The 24,770-nt window shown below is 43.4% G+C and overlaps 1 protein-coding gene across 1 annotated transcript in view; it reads left to right on the top strand.

The window, feature by feature from the left end:
- Positions 1 to 24,770, top strand: part of LOC144782391 (netrin-4-like) — a 257,917-nt gene that overhangs the window by 187,303 nt on the left and 45,844 nt on the right. Inside the window, exon 6 of the mRNA XM_078661718.1 lies at positions 22,547 to 22,760. Coding sequence (XP_078517844.1) covers positions 22,547 to 22,760 — 214 coding nt within the window. The remainder of the gene's footprint in view (positions 1 to 22,546; positions 22,761 to 24,770) is intronic.

The following is a 24,770-nucleotide window of genomic DNA, read 5'->3' as shown; positions in this document are numbered from 1 at the left end:
CGTACTGTTTTATTTCAACTATACCCAATGGTTATTTTTTTATTCAAAATTTGCATTGTAATCAATGTGTTCAGGTAACCACATGTTTTCTATTGTTTATTTTCATTTCTGTGGCACATGATTGCAAAAAATAGAAACTAACTTTACCCTTCGCACCAGCTAGCCTAAGTGAGACCTATTGAATTTACCAATGCCTATTAAGATTGTATTTAATTGTTTTGTAAAGTGCCAGCATCTTGCCTTGTGGTCCCCTCCAAGGATTATAGTATCACATATATAGTACTGGCATGAATGGTTCTGCCTTCCTGGGAACTGCACAATACACATCTAAGTGTTATCTAGACAAGCCCTGTAGTGATCCCAGTTCCCAGGGATTTTTTTGTATTGTGGCTTAAGGTTTCCTTGAAGAGGTCAGTTTTTGAGACCTTCATGGAGGTAGGCGACTGGGTTGAGCCATTAGGGGTGTGTGATGGGGGATGAAGGTGTTCTGTGGGTGTGGAGGCACTTAAACATTCAGGGTTGTGCTTAGAGCCCTAGATGTCAGAATGTGTCTAATATGGGGTACTTTGGGTTACCTGATCTAAGGTGTGGACCAAGGATCCATAATGCAGCCAGTGTTCTCAATCGACCAATCAGTAGATTTATATAGCGCAACCAATCACTCGAGAGGGTATCCTCAAGCCTTCTATACACAAAGCAGGAGTGATGTGGACTCTTGTCCCATGAAGCAATGGTTTAGACATGCTGGAATCCATCTGATAATCATACTGGAAGAATTTGTTAGAGTCCATTGGCAAGTGAGATTGAACATGTTTATGGTTATAAAGACTGTAAATAATAAGAAATTGGAAACTCAACCTTAGTGACACAAAAGAGATGGAAAAAGGATGTTTTGCCAATGGGTTAGGCCTGGGGCTTAGGGAGTATGCTGGAGCCGTGTATCTAACTTATGCATTGTTTTTGTAGTGGTATTGGGACAGATGATAGCCAGAGGAGTTGTGTTGTTAGTGGTGTGTTGCCGCAGTGGAGTATTACAATTCGGCATCTTGTGGGTGTCCATTATTGCCGGTGCCAGCGGTCCAGGTGCTTCCACAGATTTCACAGAATTTGACTATGGTGAATAGGTCAGAGGTGATAATGGACCAATGTAGGCAGTAGATAGGTGAGTGGGCACAGTGCAGGGCTTTGACCTTGTGCAGGAGCTGAGATGGGGTCGCTAGCGGAAGCAGGTAAGGAGGCTGTTTGGGATCTATCTGAGAGAAAGAGCCTATGTGGGTGTAGGTGGGCGGTCAGAATAAAGAGGTTTACTGTGTAAAATGCACCCAGATGCCAGGAGGTTGGGAGTTCTGCTCCATCAGTATGTTCCTGTTCTCAAGGTCATCCAATCATAGAATAAGTCAGTCTGTGCACTTCTGGAAGGTCTGAAAGCCATTTGGGCTTTAACTTGGGTTTGCAGTTGGGAGTTAGGACGTTACATAGTTTAGTATCTTTGTGATTTGAGGAGTGAGTTGTGTGACTGGTATTTCTTTGGTACATGCTGGTGGGGTTTCAGCTTGGCAGAGAGCTTAAAATCCTCTTGCTTGGCAGAATTATATGGTTGGTCTGCATGACTAGTCAGTTTTTGCTTTTCCTACTTGGGAGGTGGTAACTCAGTTGTCTCTGGTATGCTGGATTGTGGTGGGTGTAATACAACATTATTAAACTCCAGGTCTCAGTTGCCGGCTTTTCATCCTCCCAAAGATGATAGAAAAGAGTACCTCTAAGTTTAGTAATAACAACACCTGCTACTAACTGACTCGAGGCAAGTCGCTGACAATGGCTATAAAAATGTAGGTGTCATCTATGTATCTGAAACAATCCTACAAATCAGTTTAGAAAGTGGTTAAAAAGTGTTGGGACAGGAATGTCTACTGCCTGGTGTACAGAAGGGGTGTCCTGCCCTAAGTGCCCCACTGCGAGGATCTGGTTTCCTGGTTTTGGATTCTTGCCACAGCCTCTTGTTAATCTAGGGGCATATTTGTGTAGCTTCCACGCAGCGCAGCAAGCCACCTTACTGTGCTGCACTGCAGGACAGAAAAAGGGCAGGAACATAATCTGATGCATTCCTGTCCTTTCCATACGGTAGGGCCCTTTGGACTGCCTAGCACCAATGCAGGCACCCTTGCACCATGGTACAAGGGTGCCTGCATTGCAGACAGGATTGTTTTTGTGCCGGAAGGGACAATTTCCTGCACAAAAACAATCCTCAGAGGCTTTTCCCTCTTTCTATGTGTGCTGCAAGCAGCACGCATAGAAAGAAGAAAAAATGAGTCGATATAAAGATATTACTCCTTGTTGTGCCTCACTGGGAAGGCATAGCATTTTGACACATTCTCAGATCTACCAGTAACGGTGAAGTTAATTTTTTTTAATGAAGTTGGATTTGTAATAAATATTAAGGAAAAGTAACTGCTGAAAAAGTGTGTAGTATTCACCCTGGGAACTTTTACCCCATTGGTAAGGAGTGCCCAGAAGTCACCACCATCCACTAACTAGTGCTAGACATAATTATGGCACCTTCAGATACCCACTTGAGAATACATTCTGGACCTGCAGCCAATCAGTAGAGGATTGGACCTGCTGTCTGTGACCTAAGATGAGCTCTGAAAGACTAGACCTGCTCCCTCTTGTTGCCAAACGAAGTGGACTCCAAGGGTCTGTTGGCTAACCTTCTATGTGGCTAAGGGGACAATGAGGTGAAAGAGGAGGTAACATTGTTTATAGCTGCAGGGCTGAGGTCACAAATGAGACCTACTGCAGCCAGTGGGTGAGCACCACTCTACATGCAATTTCTGCACTAGCATTTCTCTGCTGGTCTTTCATGCAATACAAATCAGTAGGCCCACAGGAGCTGCTGTTACGCACCGGCTCCCATCAGCCATGCAGGCATGGTGCCAGGATCTTCTGGCAGGGGGCATCATGAACGGCCCAATTCAGCAGCTTGTTCAGGGTGGGGATGCCAATAGGTAGTTTTAAGTAACATGAAACATTAAAATTTGTGTTTTTGGCACTTTGACTTTGATCAGAGGCTCTGGCCTCTGGGATTCTCATACAAATCCTCTTGCAGTTGAAGGAAGTGAGGGAGGAGTGTAGGAAAGGAGGCATCGACAGAAAGATGTAGAGAAGGGGGCTGTATGAATGAAGAGGAGAGTGAATGGAGTCAAGGATAGATTGAGAATAGGATGGAGAGAGGTTGATACATACATAGATACATGCATGTACATATACAGTTCATTTCATAAATAGCACCAGTACCCTTTAGTGGGAGTCAGAGGTAGATGTCTCTGACCATATACAGCATGTCATTACAGACATCCCACTCACACATTGCCACAATACAAATATATGCCTCATTGAAGAGATTCTGAAATCGTTATGTGTATCTACAATTGCCACAGGTATGTGTCCCAAGAAAACCTTACTTCATCAAGAGGTGTGTCCCAGGTCATGCCTATTTGGACATCCAATGGCCAAAATCACAAACAAATTTGTTTAGAACTGACTTTTAAGGATGCAAGTATTACTGCCTATCGGCCAGCTATGGGCAATGTGTTATGCGTAAGCGTGCATGATGACATGGCACACTATGGGCATTGGGAGATGTAGGCCCGTCTGTGTTCGGTCACCAGTAAACAGTGTGGCTTGCCATTGATTAAAAACAAAGCAAATACAACGAGATGATGGACGGAGCGCCGAAACTTTTCAGACAGTCACCCCAAGTCACAGATCTGGGTTGAACCCATCATCGTCCTTTAGCTCACTTCGCCACCTCAGTTCAGACCCAGCTATTTGCAAATCAGTCTTGACCCTGAGCCTCATGGGAACAGTCCAGCCCAAACTGCCAAGCCAGGTCTTCCCTGAACCGGAAACAAGCATCCTGGACCAGTTTCGGGATAACACCCCTCATCAGCCAGGCTGGCTTGAATCCAGTAGCAAGGTGATCAAGGGGCCCACGTCTGGCCACACCCTACCAACTTAGGGCAAACAAAACAAACATAAGGGGATGATGGATGGAGCGATGAAACTTTACAGACACTCACACCCAGTCACAGATCTGGGTTCAATCCATCATCTTTCTTTAGCTCACTTCGCCGCCTCAGTTCAGACGCAGCTATATGAAAATCAGTCTTGACCCTGTGCCTCATGGGAACAGTCCAGCCCAAAGTGCCAAGTCAGGTCTTCCCTGGACCGGAAACGTGCATCCTGGGACCTGTTTCTGGGTAACATCCCTCATCAGCCAGGCTAGCTTGAATCCAGTGGTAAAGTGAGCAACTAGAGTAGTTTGTGCTCAGACAGAGGAGGCATGCAGAGGAAGGAAGGGAAAGAGAGGGACATTTAAAAGAGAAGAAAAAAGGAGAGGTGACAAACAGGTTTAAATTAGAGGATAGTTTTTTAAATGTAGTGACAATTTTTGAGACAGCATGCAATTCCTAGTACGTGCCAGCAGGACACAATCCAATGCAAAATCTGAGTTGTTATAAATTCCCATAGTATGTCTAAATGATAAGGAGTCTTTTCTTGGGTAATGCTCATTATACAGAGCTTCCACATCCATACTTAACATGAGTTTTTTTTGGGATCAAAGCTTAGATTTTACAGTATATTCAACGTTTCTTTGGCATTCTTCAGAAATGAAGGCATCTTTTCGACTAAAGTCCTTAACCCCTTCGACGCTCATGACGAGGTACGCCTGTCGTATGCTCATGACGAGCTGAGCTCGTCACGAACCGCGGGTTTTTTCAAACTTCAGCGCACAGCGGGAAAACGCGTAGCGCGGATGGAGTTAAGAACCATTTGCAAAACCGTTAAAAGGTTCAAGCACTGTATCAATACCTGAGAGCATAGGTCGGTCCGCAGCGGGATGTATATTGTTGAATAGCGTGGCTAGATTGTAAAAGAAAGTGGTATAAGGCTGTTTGGTGATCAATACGTTTGCCTCGTATTTTGTGATTCAGTTATTGTCAACACCTGTGACAAGAAGCAATTTTATCACATCAATCACATTTGGGGTAGGGTCTTTTGTGGGAAGAGGATGTGGCCTTATGGCTAGAGCAGTCGACCTCAAACCTGGGGAACCGGGTTCGAGTCTCCGCAATGACACTCAACATCCTGTGATTCTGGGCAAATCACTTAATCTCCCCGTGCCTAACAAAAATGAATGTGTCAATCTGTAACGAAACTGATGTTCATGTAAAGCACTCTGATACCTGATATCTTCGGGTCAAGTTTGCACGGATGTATGATGGTACAACGTGGTATAAAACACCGCAGACCATCACAACGCAGGTTTTACAACGCAAGTCGTTACAACGACTTGCGTTGGAGGGCGCTGGACTTAGGAGTAGTGTAATTTACTATTCCAACTCCAGTCTACATACAGTAGGGAAGGTGCTGGATAGTAAATTACACTATTCCTTGTCATAGAGCGCCCTCCAGCGCAAGTCGTGGTAACGACTTGCGTTGTGAAACCCGCGTTGTAATGGCACTGCGGTGTCATTACTGCGTCGTATAGGATGTTTCCCAGTTTGCACTATATAAAACTCTAAAAGAAAAAAAAACTTATTTTTATTCCTCACCCTAGTAACTTTTTACACTGATTTATATACATTTCAATAGGTATTATTACATTGCACCACCATTATCGGCAAGTATGATAATGACGATAGTATCCTGGGAAAGTTCCTGGATGTCCTGCTTGTCTTCCTTGGTGATGTTCTAGTAGGAGAAAGGTGTATTAGTGTTAATTCCATCTGTATGCCAAGTAATTCCCTGTTTAAAGGCCAAAACCTAATGTGGCATCTCATGGGTGGTTGGCATGACTGTCGATCTTGGTCTCCGGCCTTTGTTGGTAACTCTGCCTGATTCTTTCTCTCAATCTGCGAAAAAAGCCTTTTCAAAAGAAATTCTGCAGTGTTGGTGTGCAGGCTTAACATGTATCCTTTGGCAGTAGGCACAAAATCTACGACTTTGTTGAGGACATTTTTCTATGTGTTTGTAAGAGCTTTTTTACTCAGACTAACCACTATCAGGCATATGCATCAAAGTAAATACCGGTCGCAAATGGGCAGATTGTCAGAATCTGCCCCTTTGCGACCGGTATTTTTTGCATTTGGGATGCATCATCCCAAATGCAAAAATCACAATTTAAGTTATCTCTAAATTGAGATTCCTTAAATTGCGATTGCATTTAAGGAATCCCAAATTGAGATTCCTTAAATGCAATGCATGAAACCCAAAAAATAGCGAATTCGCTAATAGGAGTAGCAAATTACCATGAAGTTGAACTTCATGGTAATTTGCTAAAACTTTGAAAAAAGCACTTTTGTGCATTTTTCAAAGTTTCATGTTGCGCGCACACATGCCCTTAGGCCATGTGTGTGTGCAACATATGTGCAGAGACCAATTTCAGGGGTGCAACAGGGTGTCATTTTGACACCCTTGCAGCCTTGAAATTGCATGAGCAATTTGCGAGTACCTACTGGTACTCGCAAATTGCTCATGCAATCTCCAATTCATTCCTATGGGCCTATAGGCCCATAGGAATGAATGGGACAGCATTCCTTAATTGCGACTAGCAATTTGCAAGTAGCAATTAAGGAATGTTTAGGAATCGCTATTTTAATAGCGATTCCTACATGCATAGGCTTTTGCTATTCCCAAATAGAGATTCCTTAAAAATCGCTATTATGGAATAGCAAAAGGCTACGTTGATGCATCTGCCAGTATGTCCTTTTCTTCGTCCAATATTTTCTGGTCCCCTGGAGTGGATCCCTAGTGTGGGATTGTGTTGTTGTTTCTCAGTCCTGTCCTATAAAACCCTCTGGTCTGTTTTTTGTTTCCCTTGCGCCGCCTCTGCTTCTGTACAAAAAGGCTGGAATGACATTGCCATGGAAGCTTAGTGGAGCTATCTGGGGAAGCAAGCTATATGTATGTGGCCTACTGAACTACTGAAGAGGGGAAAAAAACTCCTTGGGCCAATCCTACCCCCTTCATCTAAAATGTCCCAGAACACTGGTGTCAGACTTTGAAGAACTACTGCTTTGTGAGGATACATATGATAGGCCATTTTCTTTATGTTTGTAATTTTGCCTTCAGTGAGGGTAAGTGGTCTCATGCGAAGACGTTAAAAATCTTTTTGAAATGTTGAGATCTTGGATTGGATAAGGCATTCTTTGAATTCTGTGATGTTCATGTTAGTCCCTTCTTAAATGTTGAGATACTGATTTTAGACTTAAGGGAGTTTATATTGAGCTTGATTTTTAAGACAATCTTGTTTATTTATTTTATTTTATTTTTAGAGTTTTATATAGCGCGAACTTGAACCGATTAGGTTATCAGAGCGCTTTACATAGCACCAGTTCCAGTTACATGTTATCATAGTATTTTACATAGCATCAGTTACAAATACATAAAGAGCACATTATGAATAGGGTATCTCTTCACACGAGGGAAGGTATACACCTGGCTTTGCTCCGACAGTCACACGGGCAACTAGTCGTTAAAGCTATATCTCTAAACACAGGGAAGGGATTCACTAGGGTAGTTCTAGTGAATAGGGTATCTCTTCACACGAGGGAAGGTATACACCTGGCTGTACTCCGACAGTCACACAGGCAACTAGTCAAAGTATTTTACATAGAATCAGTTACAAATACATAGAGAACACATTACTTTTGTTCTAATGAATAGGGTATCTCTTCACACGAGGGAAGGTATACACCTGGCTATACTCCGACAGTCACACAGGCAACTAGTCGTTAAAGCTATATCTCTAAACACAGGGAGGGGATACACTTGGATACAATCTACAAATCACATAGGATCCTAGTCATTAGAGTTATCTTCAATCTACACAGGAGGGATATGACTGGGAATATTCAAAGGGTCACATAGGAGTGGTAGAGAATATAAAGGTCCACGGCACACACTGGTGATAAGAGTCAACTAAATACACAAAGGAAGGGATATGACTGGTTAAACTCTAATAGACGCATAGGGGTGGTGTATGGTGCAGGGACTTCAGCGAATACCAAAGCTTAGCATTGTTACAATAGGTCAAAGATGCAATCACAGCATAGAGGAATGGTGGGTGGGATGCTAGAGTCCAGCGAGAACTGTCCGAAGAGCAGCAGCAAAGTGTCATTCAGGGTAGCACGCGGGTCGAGCAGCTCCGGAGGGAAGGTGGGAACCCAGGGGGGGATGAAGAAGGAAGTCCAGGAGAGAAGGTGGAAGCCCAGGTGGGGGACGAAGTTGGAAGCTAGCCGCAGGTGCGTCGCTATCCTAGAGAGCATGTGGTCATCCCGCTCGGTGGGCGCGAGAGTGCGCAGGGAGGTGGAGGTGTTGGTGCGGTCACGCGTTGGCCATGGGGCACTGCCCAGGCATGTTAAGAGCAATTCCTTGTAGGCGGCCTGGATTGCATGAAGCTCAGGGTTGGTCCGCGAGCAGATGATTTCTATGAGGGTATCTTCGTCCGTCCCCAAGCCCTTCATGGAAGACTTCAGCTCGCTGGCATCGTACTGCGGATGTGTCTTCAACAAACCCAACATCACCGTCTCCAGATTACCGGACAGAGCAGACTTCAGTGCTGAGTTTAGGTCCTTTTTGGTTCGCCTCTGATAGCAGAATGCAATATCTTGCCTCTGTGCATTGCTGCGGTTGGTCAGGATGTTAACGATGGTGACCTCGTCCACACCTTTGGTCTTGATGGCAGCTTCAAGGGCAGCCGCATCCTTTTCTGCATCAAAGTTTGGTGCCCCCTTGAGGGATCCATACGCCGTATGATGAACCTCTTCATTTCGTAAAAGGGAGAGCTTGCACAGAATTTCGTGGATGGTTGCCATTGTGAAAGAAGCTGAGCAGACAGCAGACAGGGGCGGCGGCAGTGTTGGAGTGATAGTTTACTGTTTGTTTTATCAACATGAGCCATTTTCTAGTGCCCATCCATGCTATTAGAGACCAGTCCTTGCAGCATTTCTTGTCCTCTAAAAATATCCTTGGAGTCTTCCAAACTACCAGTCCATTCGGGGCTGCGTTTACTCAAAGATTCGGTCATGCTTGCTCCATGAAGTGATGTTTCCACTTCTGTTATTTTTATTAGTTTGGTTACAGACTCCCGGTGTCCCATTCGGGTTTGGGTCTATGTCAGTGTTGAATGGATGTATGACGTTACAACGCACACTTTTCCAATGCATACCTTTACAACGCATTTTTTACAACGCAACATCCATTACCAAGCATTCCATTACAACGCATGACATTACAACGACATTTAAAAAACTACATTTACAACGCATTCCATTACAACGCATAATAACTTTACAACGCATACCATTACAACGCATAACATTACATTGCATGTTTGGTAAGTATTGGATGGTGTAGGGGTAAAAATTACTATTCTAACTCCAGGGGGTGCAACAGAGGGTAAGTGTTGGATAGTGTAGGGGTAAAAATTACTATTCTAACTCCAGGGGGTGCAACAGTAGGGTAAGTGTTAGATAGTGTAGGGGTAAAACTTACTATTCTAACTCCAGGGGGTGCAAAAGTAGGGTAAGTGTTGAATAGTAATGTTATGCATTGTAATGGTATGCGTTGTAATGACTGAGTTGTAATGACATGCGTTGTAGTGGTGTGCGTTGTAGTATCATGCGTTGTAATGGATGCGTTGTAATTGCATGCGTTGTAATGAATGTTGCTTGTAAAAGTTTTGTTGTATGGTAGTGCGTTGTAAAAGTTGCGTTGTAAAGGTTATTTCCCGTGTGGAATCACCTATCTTTAATGATGCCACTAAAATTGATGAGGCTGTGTCATCATCATATGAAAGGCCTTCAGCCATGATACCTGGACAAAAATCCTGCAACAGTTTTAGAGGTGGGCAACAATTCTCCTTTTTCAGCTCTCACAGCTTGACCACAGTGTGGAATTAATGTACTACTACAAGAAAGAAACATGTCCTTCTGAAGCCTAATGATAAACCACCCAAAGAATGCAATAATATACCAAATAAATGTGGCCCTTCTATTGGAGGGTAACATCTACCCTATCAACCAACAGAACCTGGCCTCATAGGGAGAATAACATGCAGAGGAAGAATCTTCAAAGAAAGTGCAGCATGGGCAAATGGGGTGTGCTCCATGTGTATGCCAGGACCAGTAGCCTGGACCCCACGGACAGAGTGCACAGCATTGTGATCAATACACAAATGGTATTCAACGTGGTTTAAATAATGGAGGGCTGTGATAGGTGCAGGAGTGAAAGTATGTGCCAGATATAGGCATTGACTACGATGAAGAGTTCAATTTAGTTACACTTTATGTAAATGTATATTACGTGGGTTAGGTTGACCGCCCAATTCCAGGTCATTAAGGAAACTATCTCCAGTTCTGAACTTCTCACCTACAATAGATTGTTTTCAGTTGGGCTTGTTTAATTAGTTCAGTAAAACAAGACTATAACACCCAGAATACATGCGTTTGTCACATGTGAGTCCAGGACTGGAAACTATGTCAGTAAAGTCCACGACTGGAAACTCTGCCAATGAATGAGAGTAGGTGGTCATCCTAAAGTGAATATCCTGAACATTTGGTATAGGTTCACCATTCGTGAAGTCATGTTGAATACTCTGATGCACAATACCACATAATGTATGTTTTAAGGGTTCTACAAGCTACTGAGGCAATACAGTGAAATAAGGTCAAAGATTGAAATTCTTTATAAGTTCATGAATCTCCGAGGTGACCTTCAATACCCTTTTTAGGCCTGATCTAAAGACAGCATAATTTATTTTTGCAGCCTCATGTTTTGCCCAAAAATAATAATAAAAATGTATATCTATGAAGGAGCTTTTAGTCAACCGTCTTTATCCGTTGGGCTGGCTCAAATTATGTTTCCACGTACAAGGGTAAGCATTTCAGAAACTAGCTCCTTTTCCTTTGACTGACTGCAGTGTGCTATTACACATGGACATAACCACCTAATAGATAGTCCCAAAAAGTTTTAAACTTAAAAGCACTTGTATTTTCCAGTGAATGTTAGTGCTTGGGGAACATCCATTACTACGCAGTCTTTACACCGCACTACCATTACAACGCTGCTTTTACAACGCAAGTCGTTACCACGACTTGCACTGAAGGGCGCTCTAGGCTAAGGAATAGTAGATTTGCTATTCCAACACCTTCCCTACTGTACGTAGGCTGGTGTTGGAATAGTAAATCTTACTATTCCTAAGTCCAGCCCCCCTACAGCGCAAGTCGTGGTAACGACTTGCGTTGTAAAACCAGCGTTGTAATGGTAGTGCGGTGTAAAGACCGCGTTGTAACGTCATACATCCTTAGTGCTTATATATATATTTGGCTGCCATTATATACTTTCATAAAAATAGAGACATTTATTGAAAGTGAAATATTGACTCATCATCATAACCCAACTTCCACATATGTATTTATCCTCTATAAACAATCACAAATCATTAAAAAAAAAATAGCAACGGTGTACATGCAAATTTATATATTGAAGCCCCACCACCTCAGCTTTGTGAAGGACATTTCAAGAGATTGCTTGTGAATGGAGAGAAATATCTAGTATGACTTTGTGAAATAACTTTCAAACTGTTACATCTGACTGGAAGGAACGCCTGACAATTCTTTTTTTTTTTTTTTTTTAAACCTTTATTGAAACTTGCAAAGTATTACATGCGCAGGCCCACAACCACAGGGGCCGGCCGCAAGCGTATCAAATGAATCAGGATGTAGAAACAAGAACACGACCGAAAAAAGCAATATCATAGATACGTCATGTGTGAGTGCGCACTGCAAAGCATAAGGATATATGAGGTTTTCGTTTTTTTTAAAGTTATGTAGAGTAGGAACGGCTGCAGGAGCAATGGCGTCACACCACATAATAAAATAAGAAGAGGTAAGGGGGGGACGTACCCCGCAGAGCAAACAGAATCAGTTGATGAACCACACAGTTGTCAAAACAATACAGTCGCCGAGGCGGACCTAGAGCAAAAACAATACGACAGCAAACAATAAAGCAGAGCACCATTCTGAAAACTCGCCCCCCAGTAACCTAAAGGCATAGTTGAGTGTAGAAGCCTTATAAGAAAGGAAAAAGGGAAAGAAAGACAGCCAACCCTACTAAAGAGGTAAAGAACCCTCCCAGAGACAGACGGAAAAAGAAGAAAGGGACCATAGAACAAAACAAACTAAAATAACAAACCCCCCCCACACCCGCCACCCTACACCACTGTAATGGCTACGGCCTACCCCACTAACAGCGTGCCTGTCGCCTAGGAACTGCCCCAAAGGAGAGGGAAAGAAAAAAGAAAGCGGAGGAGGAGAAAGCAGACACACTCCTGGACTCCCATGCCCACCGCCAACAGCAACCACCCGGAGACACAATAAAACCAATATTCAGCAATTATACAAACCAGTCACGGTAGGATAAATAACAGCCACCCAATTCCCATCACAATATAGGCACAACCCCGGCATTAAGAAAAGCTATTATATCGGAACCCAGCGATAAAGTTCAGCCCTGGCCAGTACGGTCCGTCCTAAGAGTCCTTGCCACTCGAGCCGCCATTTTGATGGAAAAGGCAGAGCGTCCATAAAAGTTCTTTGCAGCATAAGAGGATCGAAAACAGGATTAAAAGTACATGGCTCGAACTAGGAAAGATGGCCAAGAACAGCAAGCATCCGAAACCATCAGCAAGTAACTCGTGGCCACATGGAAGTTTGTCCATAGAAGTGATGGGTGGCAGCAGGGTCAGGCAAAAGACACTAGTGAGAAGCACGGGCTGGCTAGCCGGCAATAAGGGACCGTCGAGAATCATAAAGTCCGGGTGATGCACAGGGACCCCGACCTCTGAGATGCCATGCATCGCTGGTACCATCTCCAGCTGGAGACCAAACGAGGTGTCGTCCTCAGGTGCCAGGATACCGTCCACTTTCACCATCAGTGTCCGGAACACAGCGACTGTGTGCGAATGGAGCGCCCCAATGGCGGCCACAACGGCCCGTAGTGATGGCGTGCCCTCCGTCTGCTCCATCTCCTCTCGGTAGGTGACAGAGCCGGGTTCGGACCCCGGAGGCCGGCTGCTCCGGAGTCACAGGCCTCGTAAATCTGATCACAAATAATGGGCGCTCCTCGTCTTATAGAACACACCTTCGCCGTCAGGGAGGACCCAGCCCGTCGACCCCCACGGGGCAGAAAGGGCTCCGGGCGCCGGGCCTCCACCACAGCAGCCGGCGTGGCACGCTGGCGTGTCCCGGGTGTGGATCGTTCAAAGGATCGTCAGAAAAATCAACAATTCAGGTTCTCTTCGGGAGACCGGGCTCAGTCCAGGTCTCACGGCCGATGTTGTTCAACTCCGACTCGGGTAGTCTAGAAATCGAGGCCCCGGCTTCAACACGATGTTAGGCCGAGAATAGAAACACGGCGTATCTTCGTCAGCCGATAAGGTAGAAATCTCGGGATTGCACCTCTGGAAGCAGTAGACCTTCATAGACAAGAAAATCAGGTGTGCAGACAGGATGAAAGACAGGATAATCGAGCTGTTGGCGGAGGTCGACGGAGCCGGGAGCTTATGCGGCCATCTTGATTCGTAGCGTCCGTTTATAGCGGACGCCTGACAATTCTTGAGGTGCTACAGGGTTGTGAATGTCTTGCCAGTCTCACATTTTCTCATTAAAGTGCCCTCTTCTGCTTCCATAGCAATCAAGATCATTATTGAAAGCTGCAATAGTACCTGCTGTGGCATTTTTAGTCATCCTACAATAATAATGACAAATCATTCCAATTTCAAAAGTCTAAATGGAAATGATTATGTTGAAGCCACACCCCCTCATGCCTTTGCAGGACATTTCCAGAAATTGCATCTGACTTAAGAGAAACATCTAAAGAATTTTCAGGCTGCTTCATGCGACTCGAGAGGGACATCCAGTAACAACATGAGGTACTGCAGGTTTTTGAAAGAATTTTCAAACTTTTTAATCTGACCTGAGAGGGACATCTAGTAACAACTTGAGATAAATAATGCAGGTTTGTGAAATAATTTTCAGGCTATTGCAGCAGACTCCAAAGGAACATCTGGTATTGATCTGAGATACTGCAGGTTTGTGAATCTCATGCAAACTTCATGCCAGGAATCTTGAGTGTTACCCTGCAGGTTCAGATGACAATCTGCCCCATTCCCTGGAATTGAGCTCTCCCCCTACATGGAAGACATACGAGGCAACCCCAAATACCAGAGAGAAAGGGGAAAGGACTGGCAGAGAGAGAGTGTGATATACAGTCCACCCTGGTCTTGTTTAGCATACTTCTCTCAGGCGTTACATCTAGGGTTACAGCGGGGTTATGACAGGAGGCTTTCCAGTATCACCTTGATTCACTTAGAGCACACACAGGACTTTAGTACTTGTGAAAGGTATGAAACTTTCACAATGGTAGAGTAACAAACCTGTATGGATGTATGTCACTACAACGCATGCTTTTACAACGCATGCCATTACGACGCAGGTTTTTACAACGCAAGTCGTTACAACGACTTGCGTTGGGGGGCGCTGGGTAGTGAATAGTTTAATTTTCTATTCCAAATCCAGTCCCCGTGGATAGTAGGGAAGGTGTTGGATAGTAATTAAACTATTCCCTATCCTAGAGAGCCCCCAGCGCAATTCCTTGTAATAACTTGCGTTGTAAAAGTTGTGTCGTAATGGTAGTGCGTTGTAAAAGTTGCGTTGTAAAGGACGTTTCCCAACATGTATAGTCACCGGCTGCAGGATGGCGAGACACAGCGAACCTATGCCAAGCATGATGGACGCCGCCAAACCCACGATCAAGTGTCACGTCGAGACTCCTCTGAAAAGGAGAATAGGGGGAATGCACAGCAGCACGACAAAGCCAAAATGAAATCCAAAGAGCAAGGTTAGTATTACAGGTAGTAGATCCGGAAACTGAGAAACTGCAGAGTGGAAAAATAGCAAAGGCTAGGGATTGCCAATGGTGAAAGAACCATACTGAAAGCAGAATGCCACTTCAGCATGGAAAGGTGTCAGGCAGCTTGAAGTAGGCTGGACGCCTTCATGCTGTATAAATGGGGTTGCTGTCTGTCATGAGTCCAATAGCTGACCCTTGACCCGGGCTGGCTTGCTACTCACAGCACCCCGTCACCAAAGTCTTGTCTGTCACAGTCTTAACTATAAGGAACACACCTCACAGTCACAGGTCTTCTTGTAGCCCTCAAAGTCCGAATCTCATGTTGATTCTTGATATCTCATGTTCTGATAAAACAATAATGGTAAAAATAAATACATATACAAATAAAAGTGCTTTTTTGCCAAATTTCCTTATTGCTTGGCTCAACTGACATTGGCATTTTGCTTCTTCCTATCTCGGGCTAGGACAGTAGAACAGCACAGTTTTGCTGTATACTAGACTCACTACAAGCAACTGCAATTTACTACCACACTTGCAACACAAATCAAAAAAAGAATCTATTAATATCAATGTAGAAAGTGCTTAATTTTACCACTGATTGCCAGCACTCTGGATATTTGTTTTATAGTAGTCAAGACATTTATTGAAAGTTGCATGTTGACTAATTTCTTCTAATCCGCTTTGGCAGCAAACCTAGAGAACATATGCACAGAACATCATAGTAGCAAAAGTGTATTTGCATTTTTTTATTTTGAAGCCACGCCCCCTCAACTCTGTGAAGGACATTTGAAGTAGTTGCATCTGACTCGAAGGGGACATCTAGTAGTGCCTTGAAGGGCCTGTAGCTTTGTGAAGCCTTGAAGCAATTGGATATAACTCCAGAAGGACTGCAGTTTTGTGAAAGCTTTCAGGCTATTTTATCTGACTCGAAGGAGACATCTAGTTACAACTTGAGGAACTGCAGCTTTTGATGACTTCAAGCAGGAGCATCTGACTCGAGAGGGACATCTAGTAACTACTTAAAGTGCTGCACTTTTTATGAAAGGCTTTTGAAGTGTCCCTGACCCTGACTCAAGAAGAACATTTAGTAACCCCTTGAGACACTGCTGCTTTGTGATGACTTCAAGAAGATGGTTCTGACTCGAAAGGAATGAACATCTATTAACGTCTTGTGTTACTACAGTGTTATTGAGGCCTTTTCAAGCAGATATTTTTAACTGGAGAGGGACTTTTAGTGAGGCTAGGGGTACCGCAGCTTTGTGAAAGACTTTTCAAGCAGTTGCTTCTGATTAAAAAAAAACATCTAGTAACGTCTTGAGAGCCTGTATCCGTATTTAACACCTTCAGTGCTCATGACGGCTCCCGGCCGTCAAGAGTCACAGTAGACGTGTGCTCATGATGGTTGGGAGCTGTCAGAACGTTGCTGCTCCACCCACGCGTGGTTAATTCCCCTCCTGTGCGGGAGAATTATGCAGAGGGCGGAGTTCTGACTGCTTCCGTCATAAGTACCTAAGCGCCACGCCCAACCCCGCCCGCCTTGCACAGCGGCGAAATTCGAGCTGCAGCGAAGGGGTTAAGACCTCAAGTTGTTGCTTCTGGCATAAGAGGGGCATCTAGTAATCCCTTGAAGTGCTGCAGCTATGCGCAGGGCCAGAACTACTGACGCTGCCAATGCTTATTTATGTATTGTAAGTTTTACAATATTTCTTTGGACAGTGGTGACAGGCACATTCCTCTACTGGATTCAGTTGGAGATTTACTCCTGTGAAGGGCAGGAGTAATACTTGTTGAGGGTGCTAGCATGGAGAGAATACTCCTAAAGTCAGAGTGGATGTAGTTGGAGAGCCTAACTATGTGAAACAGATATCACTATTTATACATTTGCACCATTTATTACCACTATTTCCACCAATACTGCGTTTAATACCCCAATTGCATTTAAATATGCAATTGTCACAGATAGCTTCCCAGGAGTACTAATAGAATTCTTAGTGAATTCTAAACATTAGCAAACCTCCTTCCAGCACAGGTGTGAAACTACAGAAATGAATTTGCCATTATTTGGGGTAGATTTACAAACATTTCGCACTGGATTAGCTTCACAAAAGTGACGCTAGCCTGCACAAACCTTGTTTTCCTAATATAATTTCCAGTGCACAATTTGATTTGCACTGGGAAGTACCCTTAATGCTAAAATCTGTGCTGGCGCTAGGGAGAGGGGAGGAGGAAGCTATATGTCTGTAGATATGGCACTCTCCCGCTCCCTTCCTGTCACACACCGCAGCATTTTTGGTTCCTGCACTGCGTTCCATGACTGTCTTGAAAATCTGGCTCTTAGCGTGTACTGGGTCCGCCGCATAGGCAAGCATGTGCTTTTGCCTGTGAATACAATGCATATACAGTTGTTTCTTCTGACAATCAGAAGTTGTTCATGTGCAAGTAGGAACGTTTTGGGCACTCCATAACACAGCTATCAACTACCACTAGAACAATTTACACCAGTGTTTGCAAATTGGGCAAATAATCTTGTCATTCTTATTGAGTAATTAAAATAAAATACTATGAAGAGAGTAGTTAAAGTGTAGCAGCATGCAGGCAGAGTCCTACTATCTTTATTAGAACTTTTGCTGAACACCGAGTACATTGAGCTACATTAAGGCAAATCCCCCAAAGACAGAGATGATTCAACCATGTATTTTAGTATTCAATTTCCAGATGCGTTGGACTCAGAGAGTTGTTTCAATGTACTTATGAGACTGCAATAAAAGATAAAAGGAGAGTGGTGTTGTAATTGTGACATCACTGGTGAGTAGTGATTTTACAACAAGGTTGTATTTAGTGATATAGAGGCTTTTATACAGGATTTGTATGAACAACTGCAATAACATTTCTCATGGAGGAGCCTTATACCTTGCACCAAACTGGAAGAATACAAATTCCATACCAGGGTTTCTCAGGATGAAACCCTTTAATAACAAAATCGAAGTACTTTCTGAAATTTGAAGATGTCTAAAGTCCATTTTCTGCACATAAATTAATAGTGATTCACATTTAAATCATTAATTGTATCCCATATTTTTTTTTAAATCAGAAATGTATTTATTTTTTGTTTTCTGTGGAAAACACTAATATTTTAGACCCCCACATTATAGCACATTTTTTCCTTAAATTTCGTTTTGTTTACCCCTATATGTTTTTAATCTTAGTGAAAGACAAAAGGGACAAAATATGTTTTGTTAACTATTGGTTGAAAGACTATAATTACTTTCTAATAAAATATTGCTGTTAATTTACGATTTTAATATCATTTCGTCGACACCCAAATTATAAATGCTTGATTTTTAAAAAAACAGATTTCAAAAAAAGTAAAACCAGTAATTGTTGGTTTAAATTTTCACTTAAACATTACATCCTCTTGTCAATAAAATGGCTTGTGTATTTTACTAGGGAAAAAAGTTTTGTTTAGTTTTTTAATTGATAATTAGAATTTTCCTTATCTCAATTTCAGAAGACCACAAAAAACATAGGTACCATCGCCAAATGCATTACACATCTGTGATACGTTTATATTACGCTAAATATATAATATGTATACGAGCAACAACTCTGAGAGTGTTAGCGATCGATCCGCCAGGAAATGTAGCAAGGGATTTTGTACACCGAGAGGTCAAAAGAATCAACTGTGACCGATCACAAACTACTCCAGCCCGCTGCACCTCGCCAGATGTTTCATTCTGCCCCAAGAAGAGACTACAGTAGGCAATGCAACTGTATACTCAACAGATAAGCTTTTTTTCATCCAAAACTCTGTTAATTATCCAACTTTATAGCTAGATAGTTTCTGAGGGATCCCCATGTGTCCATAGGCTGAGTGGTTAACAGCATGAATGTGCTGGAAGTGTCAGACATATTAATAGACCCTACCCTCAATGAACTCTGACATTTGATTCATCTACCTTTTCTGATCTCAGAATGAAGTTGTAAATTCGAGACACCAATAGTCCTGAGTTAGGGTTATTAATTATATGTATAAGAACCTAGGTGTGTGGGGTTCAGCGGGGAAAAAGGAGCAGCAAGACTCCTGTCTTGTGGCTTGGCACTACCTAGATTCTTAAACTGCACCAGTGACTGCAAGGTATTGTCCTGAAAAGTATCCCTCAACCCAACCAATCCCAGCTCAGTCAGATGTGACTATCCTTACGCTTTAACGAAGGGGACACCATTTGAGTATCAGGCAATAGGAGTGACTGAGTATATTGGCCCGCGATCTATGCATGCGCAAGCCTTAGCCATGTCCAGCAGGTGTATGCCACTTAATTTGTATATTATATTTCTGGAAGGTGGACAGACATGCTTAGTGAGCACAGTGAAGCAACTAACATCTACACCTCTGAGTAATACCAACTGGTTGGGTAGTGCGCATTCCTGCATTATGCATGCATGCCAACATTTTCAAAGAGGAAAGTGGGAAATGTTCAAAAAATAATCGGGAGAATGTGTCTCTCCCATTGATTTCTATAGCGGCCTGCATCAGGTCTATTGACATGTATTGGACTTGCAAGTGTGCTGCTGCAGGATCGAATATTAGAAATTCAAATATAAATGTTTTCCATATCTGTCAAGAGCACAACTAAATCGCTATGTCAGACACAGAAGGCAAGACAAAAATCTTGTGCACTTCCTTGCAGGAGCTTGTAACTGGCAGTGCATAATCCAAATCACACAAGACTAGCCCCTAATATCTGAAGCCCACCAGGGAATCGTTTTTTTGCATGCAGGAATCGGGAGGCGGGAGATTAGCCTTGAAATTGGTAGTCTCCCGCCTGATTTGGGAGGTTTGACCTGTATGATTACCACAACGTTTGAAATCCATGGTCGAGAACGCACCATAGTTATATGGTAGAACAACCGGTCTCCAGCCAATTCAGTCTTCCAATTAGCCAAAAATAGTTCCAACACAGGCGCTCACAGAATTTAAAAAAATACCTGATTTAAGGCAATGGAGACATTTGAGGAAAGGTAGACAGCTGTGGGAGCAACACCATATTAATCAGAGATAGCCTACCCACCTTTGACAGTGGAAGCACTATCCAGCTCTCCATCTACAGGCACTGGAAGCAGGGGTGTCGGGGAAATATTCATGCTGTATTTAAGGTGGTGAATGAGCAATAAAGATGACTTTAAATGTGCATCATATCACATTTGCTGCACGTTTAAAGACAATGGTCATATTTCAGGCTATCTCTTCTGGCAAACTGCTGCTAATTTGGAAACTGGGGTGTACATTTGTTTCTATGACTGCAAAGTGAGAGGATTTTGTAAAAGTGGTTTAGGTTGCAATCCTGCTGGGTACAAGATATGAAAGGAAGCATGCACTTTTTTTCTTACACACAACATTTAAATATCAGGGAATTAACTATACGCATATTTTAAATTATAACAGCAATCAAAGAAGCACAAATGAAGCCCTTTTTTGTAATTCTGAAGTGCGATGGAAACAAAGATTTTGAGAGGATCAAAAGTAATCAAGAAATTTTACTGAGTGATGTGCAAGTGATGAATATTCACTGAAACTTGATTTCCACACATATTCCTTTTTTGGCTATATATTTTTTCTAGTAAAACTGCATGTATAATGCAAATTTAGTGATCACTTCAATGGGAAATGGGCTGACTGTAAATGACAGTGTACTAACTAACCAGTGCTCCAAAATGCACCACCAGCTACAGACCACACCCTTACCACTCTCCCGCTGAATGGGCGTGGCTCATTTGCTACACTTGTTTTTTTGTATGATGCTTGGATTTTTCAACAGTCCCTCTCACTTTAGTGATATAACATTTATGGCAGCACCCCCACTCTAAAAATATTACCAAAACACCTATGCCTCCATCTGTGAGAGCAGTGAGTTTACCGAGTGGCACACCTTATCACGCACTACTAGCTCTGTCTTGTGTACCTCATACTTAAATACCTGACTGAGGTGGCACGTTCCCTGGTGCACTGGGTCAAAGGAAGAACCTGTGATTTGTTCCAGTTCACACTGACACGGAGGAGTGAGAACCTGCACAATATATGATTTCACGAACAAGTGGTGGTGCTAGATTGGCCCTTGTTTCTCTGATGAATATCAGAATATCATCTGCATACAGTGAAACGGGGCATGTTACCCATGACCGCTAGCGGACTTAGATAGGAGCCATTTAATGTGGTCCGTGTATTCTGTTCATGCCTCTATAACTTTTTTGTCACTCATGGAGCCTTATGGACATCATATGGAATGTGATGTCTTGGACAACCAGAGAGCAGTTGTTGTAAGGTTGGTCCTCTGGTGGCTGTGCTGTTACATGGTGGATTGAGTAAAGAGAACTAATTGTACGGCATAATTGACTCTCTGAACACCATTCCCGATGGATTATGGCAGATTGTGCCCCAGGCCGGCGAAGCCTCAACGAGATGCAGCCATCTTGGTGCCAGCCCTCTGGTACCATCATGGAATATCCTTTTTAATGTACATTTCATGGTACATCAATCAATAATATGATAATTAGTTCTTATTGTTTCCACAGCTTCCCAGGAGAGTTCCCCAAATGTCCTATGGTGGCAGCAGTTTATGCTGGTGGGCTTTTTCTTTTGATTATGAGAACTGAAGTTTTGCTCATTCTGTTGTAAAAGCTGTACTTCATGTCCAAGAATGAAAAGAGAAATAGTACAGGTTGTAGTCATATTACAACTTTAGTTGTGTCCAACGCATAGACTTACTCACACTTTCCTTCTGGTAGCTTTTCTAATTGGACTTCGTGTTGGGTTGGATGGGTCACCTCTTCATGGTGTATTCGGGCTTCTGGGACATGGTGTAGATTGCTCCGCCCTCAAAACATTTGTAAGCGGCTGTCAGCGGTATGTAGTGGGGTTGGTGGGAGAGGCAAGAGGGCCTTGGAGATTTGGACTGATGGCTCCACCTTCAAAACAATTTTACAAACATGCAAACCCTTCCCAAAGACCTCTTCCACCAGGTGGCTTGTTCATGGTACCTCATTCTCTGTTGTAAAACAGAGAGTGCGAGAGCTAGTAGAGGAGGTTGTGTGCCTGCAGGAGGCCATGAAACTATACTGTGCAATGTACGTTGTTGCTACCTACTGATACGACAGTGCTTCCTCCTTCTACCAGTAAGGTCTTGTAGGGAGGACTAGGAGAGCCTTCAACCTGTTGGCAGTGCTTAGAGAGGCTTAGTACCGTCGCTAGTCACTTGTAATAAACTATCATGAGTGACTAGTTACATCATTTTTTTATTAGAAGTATGTTCTGGCAGTTGTATGTCTGAATATCAATAACAAATATATCATTTGATGTAAATATTGTGAACTAAGATTTCCTATAACCAGCTCAAGTGGGAAGATCATTTTGTAAACAATCTATAGGACACTATATTTTGACGATATTTTGGCATAATATTCTGGTTCAACTTCTTACATTAGAAGGTGTCTGTAGTAAGAAAAGAAAGTATGAGTTTATGCATATACTAATACAATTACTGCTTTTATAATTCGTTCCACTTTTGTCTTTCAGCATGTTCTTGTGACCCTCTGGGTGTGACAAATACAACATTTAACCCAGGGTGGAAGTGTAACTCCAAAACCGGATTCTGTTTTTGCAAACCTGGTGTGGCAGGCCCACACTGTGACAGATGCATGATGGGATACTGGGGGTTTGGAGAAGATGGCTGCCACCCTTGTGACTGCTCTCGCAGCTGTGACCCCCTCACTGGTCAATGCTTGGACAGGTAAATTCATAGGTTGCCAGAAGTTAGCAGATGCTATAATCTCATTTTCTGTTTAACCACTTATCCGATGCATTTTAAACGTTTTTTTGTGTTTTATTTTTATTTTGCTGCACTGTTTGAAATGGTTCTGTACATCATACACACATGCATATATAAATCTTGTCATAATGGTGTAATTCTTAAAATTAATCCTGTGCTTTTCATTGACAAACATATACACAGAAACTTAAAATGTGTGTGCTATATTTGTTGTATTTTCTAACAAAAGGGTTATTTTAGAATACAGCTGACATTTCCAATATTTAGGGACATTTAGGGGGTCATTAGGATGTCGGGCGGACTTTGCCCGCCCGCCATCCTCCCGGGGGTTGGGACCGCCAGCCATAAGGGCGGGGGTCCCGTGGTGGGGATTAGGATGCGCCCGCCACAGTGGCGGGCGCATCCCTCATTTTTAACATTGTGGCGGGCGGTGCTCTCAGCACTGCCCACCACAATCCTAAAAATGCATGTATGCATTTGCATACACAAAGCGGCAGGCACCGCGCGGTGCCTGCCGCTTTGTGTATGCAAATGCTGGGGGGTACCACAGGTACCCCCCGTGTGCACCCCCCCACCTCGCCTTCACTCCGGGGTCCCGCAGGGGGCCCCCGAAGTGAAGACCGCATGCTTTAATGCCGCCACGGAAAGGCATCAGATTGGGCCCATTGTAATATGGCTGGCGGTGTCAAACTGACACCGCCACCATATTAAACCTTTTCCGCCCCGGCCGCAAGGAGACAGGGGGGGAAAAGCGGCGGACGGTCTTTCCGTCCGCCGCAGTCCCCCCGCCATCCTAATATGGCGGGGGGAATTTAGGTGCGGATGGCAGGCGGATTGCCCCCACCATCCTGGCGGGGGCAATCCGCCCGCCATCCTAATGGGCCCCTTAATGTTACCAAGTAAACCCCAAGGGGCATCTTTTCACCAACTCACTTAATCTTGAATTTATTAATGTAAATGATTACTCCAGCTCGAGGCAGTACCCTCCCTTGCCAGGTGATTTTTTTTTATGGATGATGACTATAAGTGCTGGCAAAGCCAACAGGTCACTCCTGTAAATTGTAGAGCTATTTTGGTTTTGTCAATGCTTGTTTCTTCAAGAAGCCTGTGCCAAGAAACCGGCATATAGACACGTGTCTGGCAATCTTTGAATGGGTTTTCAGTTGGAGGATACCCATTTGAAAATGGCTGCCATGTTTCATGATGCACGTACACAGCTATCATGAGGCATGGTTCCTAAGTGTGCATCATACCGTATATGCATGTGTGTTTTGTGATGCGTGTGTATGCATGTATCATAACAGCCATTCTTTTTTCGACTTTTTTAATTTACCAATACATGGCAGACTCTACTTAGTAAATGAACAAACAGAAATGCTATGCTATGCAAAAGCGCATTTTGAGAAAAGCTCCAAATTGCAGATGCCGAGCCAACCCCACCCAAAAAAGATTTTTTTTTAAATTGGCGTGACGGCAAGGGGGAGGGGAAACAATAGAGTAGGTAAGGGATGGTGGGAAGTTAAGGCTGCCAAGCAACAAGCGCTAATGGGCGCACCACAGAGCTATTTTTTTTAACTAATGATATCAAAAAATATAAGCTAGGTGGCACAAGGGGAATGAAGTCAAAACTTTGAAGAGTGTGGGGGGATGAGAGCGGGAAAAGCAAAGCAAGGGAGAGAGAGCAAGAAAAAAATGCACCCCCAGAGAGTGCTGAAAATTAAAGAACAATGTAGTGTAGTTTTCTGAATGCAAGCAGTGTCCGCAAGGGAAGGATACAAGACAACCAATCAGAAAATTGTGAGATTGAAATGCTCCTAGTTGGGACAAACTCAACAATTTTAAGGAAAGCCATCAAATCAAGAGCAGGGAAGTGAGAGAGAAAACAATGCCCTCCAATCATGAAGAAAGGCATACCAGAGGCCACCCTATGTCTGTTGGAAATACAAGGGGCATGATTATGAGTCAGGCAGT

Source organism: Lissotriton helveticus, chromosome 9, assembly GCF_964261635.1.
Source record: "Lissotriton helveticus chromosome 9, aLisHel1.1, whole genome shotgun sequence".
In the NCBI taxonomy this organism is placed as follows: domain Eukaryota; kingdom Metazoa; phylum Chordata; class Amphibia; order Caudata; family Salamandridae; genus Lissotriton; species Lissotriton helveticus.
This window is presented reverse-complemented; position numbering and strand designations above follow the sequence as displayed.